This window comes from Mytilus californianus, unplaced genomic scaffold (genome assembly GCF_021869535.1).
Source record: "Mytilus californianus isolate M0D057914Y unplaced genomic scaffold, xbMytCali1.0.p SCAF_5, whole genome shotgun sequence".
In the NCBI taxonomy this organism is placed as follows: Eukaryota; Metazoa; Mollusca; class Bivalvia; order Mytilida; family Mytilidae; genus Mytilus; species Mytilus californianus.
The window spans coordinates 44302167-44311904 of record NW_026262701.1 but is presented as its reverse complement, the minus strand read 5'-3'; the positions used below and the strand labels follow the sequence as shown (position 1 = coordinate 44311904).

At 32.3% G+C, this 9738-nt stretch overlaps 1 protein-coding gene across 2 annotated transcripts; it reads left to right on the top strand.

The window, feature by feature from the left end:
* Positions 1 to 1080: 1080 nt before the first annotated feature.
* Positions 1081 to 8809, top strand: LOC127702291 (ryncolin-1-like). 2 transcript variants are annotated; one of them, XM_052206430.1, is made up of 5 exons: positions 1081 to 1407; positions 2857 to 2978; positions 5026 to 5122; positions 6669 to 6833; positions 8472 to 8809. In XM_052206430.1, exons 1-5 carry the CDS (start codon positions 1107 to 1109, stop codon positions 8717 to 8719), a joined length of 933 nt encoding a protein of 310 aa, XP_052062390.1. In that variant the 5' UTR covers positions 1081 to 1106; the 3' UTR covers positions 8720 to 8809. The 2 variants fall into 2 exon arrangements, with proteins under 2 accessions (XP_052062390.1, XP_052062391.1); XM_052206431.1 differs by lacking the exon at positions 6669 to 6833.
* Positions 8810 to 9738: the final 929 nt, after the last annotated feature.

Sequence of the window (9738 nt, the reverse complement as noted above, 5' to 3'; positions counted from 1 at the left end):
TTGAAAAATCTCAAGAATCATGACTCAGTATCTTATTTGGCCCAGTTGTCAAGTTAACATTACACCATTTATGATGTGTATCAATTTATTTAATTTTGAGTTTTAAAATTCAGAATGAAATCTTGTATTTTTTATGCCATAAATTGCTTTGAAAAGGACACCAATTAAACTATATTTACATTTACATGTTATTCCATCACATCACTTTCAACGGTTCTTTTCAATATTACATTTGGTATAATTATATATATACAATTTCTCCACTCAAAAAAAAATGTTTGCCTTTGTTAGGTATTACGCTTTAACGGTTTGGTTAATAAAAGTATTAAAAAATGGGTGTGTTCAGATTGACCCTGTTATTTGCCCTTGGTCAGTTATAATTATCTCGGGAGCTGTAAAGTCCTTCGGCGTTGCATCGTGCCAATACACGGTTTGTCCGTTATATACATAGTGTCTATGTGAATACCCCAATTTTAAATACTTTAATTTTTTTTTAAAAAGATAAATTCAATTGACAAATTGTATTTACTATAATATCACAATATTATCATTTTTATAAAGATTTTTACTTGTGTCAAATGTGGAATATTTTATGTCGTTATTAAAGGTGTGCTTTTAAATAATGTATAAATTATATATTTTAATGTGTTTTATTGTAAATTTAGTGTCTCGTAAGTCTATATAGGCTGGGTATTGATCTTTGTTTTAACTGTTTTGTGTACTGAACTTGAATATTTCCTTGTAAGATCAATATGTGACACTTTATCTTAGCATTTCAGGTAGACCTTGTACATATAACAATTAAGGCCATTATGAAAACACTCATTAATTAATACTATATTAATTATAAATTGAAATCAGTTAATTGGCACTCCTGTATAGGTCGTGGTCTTTATTTTATTAAATTTGTTAAAATTACGATCCATATTATAATGACAAACTGAAATCGACATATTCAACATTGATTTAAACAAACTGTAACAGTATCAATTGATACAAGATACTACAAGTTACAGCAAATTTCCGTTTCATATTACAATTAAGTACCTACTTCAATATTATCTTCCTACACAAAAATAACATACTGTCACAGATGAAAAATAGTCATGAAAATGCTAGTCAGACATTTGATTGTTCTCACAATAGGTTCGATATGTTTTGGAAACCCAGATGGCACGTATATTGCACAATTGATAGACGACACACAAAGAGCACCGTTAGTAGCTTTGCTAAACACCAGTGATATCAGTCAAAGTATATTGAAATCCTTTGGAAAACAACTAAAGGAAAATGTGGATAATTTAATCAATCCGAAATTTGGCGACATTTACCATCGCATACAGGAATTGGAAGGAAAATGTAAAACACTTGAGACAGACCGTTCGGCCGGAATTCAAAGTAGTAAAGGTATAAAAAGTTTATTCACGTTACTAATTTTTACATCGCGATGACCGTGAGGGCATTCCGATGTATTGTTGCCGACGAGATTTCCACTTACGTAACTTTCGTGTTTGACTGGTAAACGATCTATAAACAGATAAATACGCAGACATTATCGAGTGCAAAATAACATTTCTTATCGCTTGTTATAAATTCATTTCTTCAATGGATACTGATAAAAAATATTTTTGTTTAGAACATAAATTAATATTATGAAAATATTTTGTCGTTAGAAATATATATATAAGTAAAAAATCATTGGTAATATCTATGCACACGTACCGAAAAATTGTGTTAACGCATGCGGAGAATATCTCAAGAACGTTTTTGTGGCAATCTCCCATGCAGAGTTATTGGTCTTTGCGCTCTCTCAGAGCAAGGACCGATAACTCTTCATGGGAATTTGGTTTTGCAGGAAAATATGAATGCCTACTCAAATCCAATCTATTAGAAAAATCGAATTTTTACAGAAGAGTGTCCACCATGCACCTGCACTGCACTATTATTAGAATAGTAAAATAGAATGATATACAAATGGATGAAAATTATATATACATGTAACTGTTATATTAATACAATATATAACAACAAACCAGAATATACTGATTTGTATCACTACAATATGATAGTTATTACGGTGAGGTTGAATTTCCTGTCATTTATTCATCATCCACGCACGAACTTGTCTCAGAAAAAAAATATATCTCTGCACATTAACCTCAGTTTCGGTATAGAGATGTGATTTTTTTCTGAGACAAGTGCTTTTGACCATCCACAAGAACTTGCGGTCATCCGATGTTCAGTACTTCTGTACTTTGTTTTTTCCTGTTTCTATGATACTACTTAAAATTGCAATGATAAACAATAGTATCCTAATACTGACAATATACATATAATTTCTACAGCGAAATATTAAAGTTATTCAACTTCAGAAGATATTTTAGTCCGATTTCTATTGACTTATCGCAAAAATGTTTTAAGACTCCACATTTGCAAACTCCGGTAAATGATATATCAGGATGAACCAATTTTTTAGATGTGAACATTTTAAGATGGTTTTGACGCAAAAATGTAAACAGTTTTCTTTGGTTTACAATTTTTAATATCTTTCAAATGCTTTAAGGCATTGTTTTCTCTTTAATACATTAGTAGTGTAAACTCTTATCCAGTGTCCAATTACTTTGCAGATATTTCAGCATTTGTTTATGTTTAATTAATTGAACATATGTGAACAAACCTTGATTGACAGAAAGCTAATCATCAGACGTTTGTGTAAATACATCATTTTAAAAAGGTCGAAACACTAAATTTAATTTTTGTTTCCATTGTTTTGCTGCAACGAAATTCTGTACATTGTGTTCTGGGACCATGTCAATTTACTTAAATTTCCGTATAGGTATTTTAATAATATTTTAGATATAAGAGATTGTAGCGATCTTCCAAAAGATTCCCGAAGTGGTATCTACAGGATTAAACCAGACCAATTAGACGAATTCGATGTTTATTGTGAGATGACAATTGATCATGGCGGTTGGACTGTATGTATAATAGATATAAACTCGTGTTATTTTTTTTGTGCCGCTGCAAAGTCTGAGTGCAAAGTCCAACAAGTTCATCAGTGGGAATAAGCCTGTCTGTTGTACAGAAGGTGAATTCCTAAACATTTGATTTTCATCTTCCCCTCTAGATCCTAGTATTTAGCAAATCTCTTTCTGTTGCCCAGGTGGACACATGCTATGGAAAAAAACTGATGAACCGAGGCGACTTGATTGCAAGAGAAATAAAAATTTGAGAAGCGTACAATGAATCCCTATTATTGCGTATATAGGGCGACATAAACAATGAAAATCATGCATCATACATGTATATGTAGATCTAATTAAACCTTATGCACATTTTTGTTTTTATTTTCTTCTCTGAGGGTATTTCCACAATATGTACACATTTTAAATATTACTAAATTATTCTTCTTATCATTCGGATTAGCGAAAATAGATATTTTCCTGACTTGAATAAGTCACTGTATGCTTCTTTTTATTAACTACCGTACAAACTTGTTGGAATATGTTTTAACCTATGTTTACCGTGCACAGGTCTATAAATACAAATTACTGCAAATTTCCATATGATGTATAGTTGTGTCGGATGAATATTAACAATGGCATGAAGTTTTCTCCGTCGTCTCCATTTGTTTGTTAACGAGGAAGACAATAATCCGATGTCCTCCACCTTTGTCTAGGAGAATTTAGGATAAGTACACGTATAAACCCTGTATTATTAATGTATCAATGATTAACACAATGACCAAAGTCTATCCTGCTTTGTCTTATATTTCTATAAATGTTTTATCATTATTATTTACCTGGTGAAATAACCTTTGGTCATTTGTGAAACTCACGGATATATCCACAGGTCATTGTCGACTTAGTGAATGACATATGCATTGGCCTGTTGTTTTCTACATTGCGTAACAAGGGGTGACATGGGTTATTGTGTTCAGCGCTATTATACAAAAGGGACTGCATGTGGATTTGTTAAGTTTAATATGTGTATCATATAATTAGGATTTTTAAATTTTATATTATTCAAACTTTTGATGTTAAACCCCCTCCAACTATCCTTACCTTAATCTTAATCATCTCTGTGACAGAAATCGCATAAGGCCTCCATGGCCCTCCAACTAACCCCGCTTCAAAAGGGAAAGTTCATCTTTCTTTCCATTCTTGATATGAGGCAGCGATCAGATATCTGAGTAATCAAACTTTTTTAAAACTATTTTAACACTTTTATGACTGACGATCTCTTGAATATTTGGCAGTTAGAAAGACGAAAGTAGAATTGCCATGTCAAACGAATATATATCTATAACGTAGACATATTTGAGATGATAATGACCTGGGGTTATGGATGACCTGAGGTCGATTCTTACTGGACGTTTTGAGAATGAGCTGATTGACTCATCATAACGTCAATGATGAGGCAATATTGATTCGCATTTATCTCAAACGTGTACCACATTTGAAATGAATAATGCATAGAAGGTTCAGTACTAATATTCTTACTAATGTTCCAGCTGCTAAAAATTAAATATTCTGCAGTTGATTCTGACCTTGCAAAAAATTGGCCATATAAGACTGTTCAGTTTTCAAATATATTTATTTTTTAAGACAATTTACAAAGGTTCTTTAAATGTAATAACAGTGATAATAGGAAAACCTATTACAAAACTCATAGGTCCCCATGCATTAACATCCATCAGAAAGTTAGATAACTTCCACTTTAAAATTACTGGCCCATATCAAATTAAATTGAAAAGTGGCAAGAACATTGCATGCATGGTCCCATATAACTTCTTATTTTTATTTCAACCGAAAAGGCATGCCAGCAGAGAAAATTCCACACTCTGAAAGAGTTCATCTTAAAGTATCTCTTTTTTAAATCATGAAGTTATACTGTATAATGTGATGTAATGAGATCGACATTTATATATATTTACCGATGTCGACAATTTGCACAAGGACAATAAATCATACATTTAATAACAGATGTATAGATCTTTGAATAAACATTACGAATTTCCACAAGGTTATACAGAGAAGAGAGAGTGGTGATCTTGATTTCTATCTGGGTTGGGCAAAATACAAGAAAGGATTTGGTCAACTTAATCGAGAATTTTGGTTGGGTAAGTATGTGTTGGTGAAGAGTACTTATACTTGCTAAGTGTTCATGCAATCATCATGAAATAATCAGTAATAATTATCGTTGCACAGCAAACTAATAGAACATAATTAAAATGCTTGAAAGACGTTCATTTTCATCTCAACTTAAGGCAGTGGTTAATTTTTCTAATTTTACGACTCAGCGTTTTCTTTTGATGTCGTTTATGAACGTATGTTATTCGGCGGCTGCCACTAGTGGTGTTGGAACTTCTGACCCTGTCAGGAACAGATAAAACTGGGTATGCTGTTATTTAAAGGTTTTAAAGGAATTTAAAAATTATAAATTAAAAACATGATGTATCGTGCTGACGGAAATGAGGAGATAAGTATTGCCACATTTATGTTTTATGCCTCCTCCCTTCCGACGGAAAAAGTCATTTTGTATTGTAGTATTTTTTTTATCATATTTATTGTACTACCTTGTCATGAACAATTTGTTTTTAATCTTTTGACATCGACCCTTGATATTTGACATTGCTATCTATTACCAGACGATGCTACTTAACATCTAACCCTTCAATTGACCTTAAACTTTTACCTTTAGTTCAAAATGATAGGTTAATGGTGACATTTACATGTCTGGGAATTATTTTTGTCTTTAACATATATTTTGATATTTGCCATATGGATGCCGAACCGCAAGACGATGTGTGACGTACCATTGAATATGACGTTGAACGTCAAATATTTTATTTTTATGTCCATTCAATAAGCACATATATTCGTGCACGCCATTGAAATATCATTTCAGTTCACCTAAAGACATTGCCACTGGGGGTCGGATCCAATCCCCTCATATCAAAAAGTATATTGAATTTGTCTAAAATTGAAAACAATCACCACCCATTTACCATGCCTTTCTAGTTCAACAACGTGTTTTCCCTTACATAATGAATAATTGTTAAATAACTTGAAAACTGTTCATTACCCCAATACTAATCTACATATACATTTCCATTGTATCCATAATACCCTTGTTCAGACCTTAATAGTTTACCATAAGTTTCGCCCCCATTCATAGCATTAGTTGTTTAAACATATCTTGAAAACTGTTCATATTCCTACCCTAAACCATAAATATTCCTAATTGTCAGGATATAAATTATAGAACACACTATATTTTGTCCCTTGGCGTCACGGCCCGCCTCTCTAGTATTGAATATTTCATACCAACTGTCCTGATCTCTACCCCTAAACCATACATTTTCTGAACTGCTATGGTTAACCCTTTCCTGTGTAGGTTTCGCCCTCTTCATATTCTTAAATTGTAAAGGATATCGAAAACAGTTAAGATCCTTACATATATATATTCATCATATATATTCTTCTTTGCTATTAAGGTTCTTTCCAAAACTAGAATATGTTTGTTGTGACTTTCAGTTAATCGAGGGACTTCATATAGATGGTGGAAGACATCTTAGATTTCCCTCTAAATAAACTTCTTTTTTGTTAGCTCATATGTAACGTCAGAAGAATATACCAGAATGGATAACTAAAGTTTCATTCCAGGAAATGACAAGATTCACACTCTGACATCGCAAGGGAGATATGAATTGAGAATAGACCTTCATGACTTTGACAACAATCAAGCTTATGCTAAATACCAACATTTCTACATAGGCAATGAAACGTCAAAGTACAAAATCAATGTTTACGGATATAGTGGGAGTGCGAGTAGGTATAAGATGCTTTTATGTCACTAACACAATTGAAAAGGATATCTCTAGTTTAAAATCATTTTAACAATTTACCCATTTGTTTAAGACAAAAAAAAAAATACAATGATTGCAAAATATACCAAAGATAACTTTAATATTTGTACATTTTCTTTAGATTTCATATGTAATTCAGGAGAATCGAATAATAAGAAATACTAAAATCCAACCATAAGAATTGATTGATTTGGGTTTTCTTATTTTTTTCATTTGTTTGCCGGTTATATTTCATCAATGTATAAATAGACTTTTGAGAACTGAGGAAATAAGCGTAATTGAAGCTTTATGATTAGTATGCCATAACTGCGAGAACGTTGTGGGGCTCGGTCGGAAAGATTCTACGCCTCTAAGCCCATCATATGTTGGTAATATTTACAAAAACTATAAACAATCATCAATCTTGCATGATTTGGTGCCATATCTCGCAGCAACTGAAAAATTAATGAACTATTATTGTCTATATCAGAAACCGAATTGACACATCACTGTTTCCCAATGACGGCCTATATTTGTTTTAAATGCTTTAATAGTTTTGTAGGCAATTACATGAAATGGTAGCTTATTCTTATAATTCATCAGGATTCAGATATTGTTTCAGTAACATATGGTGACAGGATGAAATGTGACTTTAACATAAATAAACGAAATTCCATATATGTGCAATAACAATAATCAAGCTTATAAAAAATGTTATTGAATCTGTTTAAACGGATTTAATATTTTGCTTTATTTTAGCATAGCTAACTCCACAGATTTCTTATCTGGAATTTATTCCGTGATTAGGAATTGTCATTCGCTGTAACTTTGTTAAAATTAAATTTGTGATAACAACTTCTAAAATTCATCAACACGAATTGAATCCGTGATCGCGAATTAAAGCGATCTGTAAAAATGAATTGAATTTGTTAACTTATCATGAATTACAAAAAACTGTGATGACTAATTCCTCAGTTCCGTAGAAACTAGTCATAACGATTTCAAGATATTCGTCATGATCAAATTTCATTATGCCAACGACCTCGTTGTCAAGAATGTTAAATATTTATTCCGCATCCTTGAGGAGAAAACCTCTCACAAAAAAAAAATAAAAATAGAACGGGTCAGTTTTGAAGGTCCATCACCGTATTTCAAACACAAGGAGACAGTTTTAAATACTCATCATGCCACTAAAATTCATGTTTATTGCTTGAGAGCAACAAAAACACGCCTAATGCCATGGCACCTTAATTCAGAAAGAGAAATTTTACGTCACATGACAAAATTATATCATAAGCAGAGGAACGAACACAAATCTCTCGACTTTACTACAAAACACGTACGACCATACAACATTAATGTACATAACATATCACCCCCACTCCCCCTTTAAAGAATAAAAGAAAAAAAAACTGTGTCAACAAATACTTTGCATAAATATGAGGTAACAATAGTTAACCGATGTTCAACTTGAAGTCGTATATCAATTTGAACATCTCACAAACAAAGTGGAAATACTCTGAGGGAATCGCATGAACTTTAATCCGGGAAGACAGGAACCGTCTGCACATGGATTTGTATAGTGTCATAAATGATTTTTCAAACTTTCCTTTTCGGACAGGTGACAGTCTCGACTACAGTAACAGTGGAAGATTTACAACTCTGGACAGGGATAATGATGAAGCTAAAGATAACTGTGCTCGACGTCATCCTGGTGCATGGTGGTACAAGGATTGCATGCATTCTAATCTCAACGGATATTACTATATCAAGACTCCTGTTGGAAGTTGGAATGGAATAATTTGGTATCATTGGAAAGGAGCTAAACATTCACTAAAGGCAACAGCTATGATGATTCGTAGGCTGTAGATATACTAGTATTCGACGCCTACAAATGATCAGGATGTTCCACATATTTCCGTTGAGTAATGTTATAATAAAGATATTTGAAACATCTTATAAATGGCCTTAAATCATTGGATGCATCAATTATGGTGAATTCTTAGTTAAAATGTATTGTTCAACGAACGGTATAAACTGGATTAGCCGGTGAGCAATTTTTTCAGCATTCTCCAATACGGTATAATATAGTTTTTGACTTTTTCCATCTTTTAATAACGTTATTTAAGAGTTACGAGTCTTTCCTTTACTGGATATTATTGTATGTTCCTTTTAAACTAGAATGCTTTGCTAGACGACTAATCGAGATTAAATAGGGGGTTAACTAGAACTCAAGATAACTTCACTCAAAGTATGTTAGTTTTCCGAAATACTATTAACATACGACGTGCTTCCGTCGCTTTGCAAAGTACAGCGTGTTAGAATTCTAGATATATTTATACTTAGGGCTGATCCAGAGATGTACATATTAATGGATGTTACAATTTACCTCCCGTATAATTCCACATGTATCGTAACCTATGTGAAAACACTATGTCGATTTCGCTGTGTTAAAATTGAAATTGAAAATACCAGAACTAACGGTTTCTCTTATTCTAATGCATCTAATTAATGCATTAGAGCATTACGTCAAGCTGAAGGTTATATCAGAATTGGGTTTCTGGGTTAAATGTTTTGTCGTTTGACTGTTAGACTTGGACTTAACCAACAGCACACCTTGCGGACAAAAGGGGATGAGCAAGGGCCTGAAACAGTAATGACAAACACACTGAAATGGTTTTTAAGATCTACTTTCTTCAAAAGCGCATGTAAAAGTGCATATTCAATTCATAACAATATAATAGTATATAATGGAAATAATAGAAACATATAATCCTTATAATTTTCCAACATAAATGATCAATTAATATTTTGAGTATTGAACTAAACAAACTTTACGTAAATGCATGAGCATATGCATATTAAATGACGAACACGTATGCTTATAT

Excerpts from the sequence above, each read along its gene's own strand:
- LOC127702291 (XM_052206430.1), top strand. The coding sequence starts at position 1,107 with ATGAAAATGCTAGTCAGACATTTGATTGTTCTCACAATAGGTTCGATA. Across the intron at positions 1,408-2,856 it reads CGGAATTCAAAGTAGTAAAG|ATATAAGAGATTGTAGCGAT; the intron begins GTATAAAAAGTT and ends ATAATATTTTAG. Across the intron at positions 6,834-8,471 it reads CGGATATAGTGGGAGTGCGA|GTGACAGTCTCGACTACAGT; the intron begins GTAGGTATAAGA and ends CTTTTCGGACAG.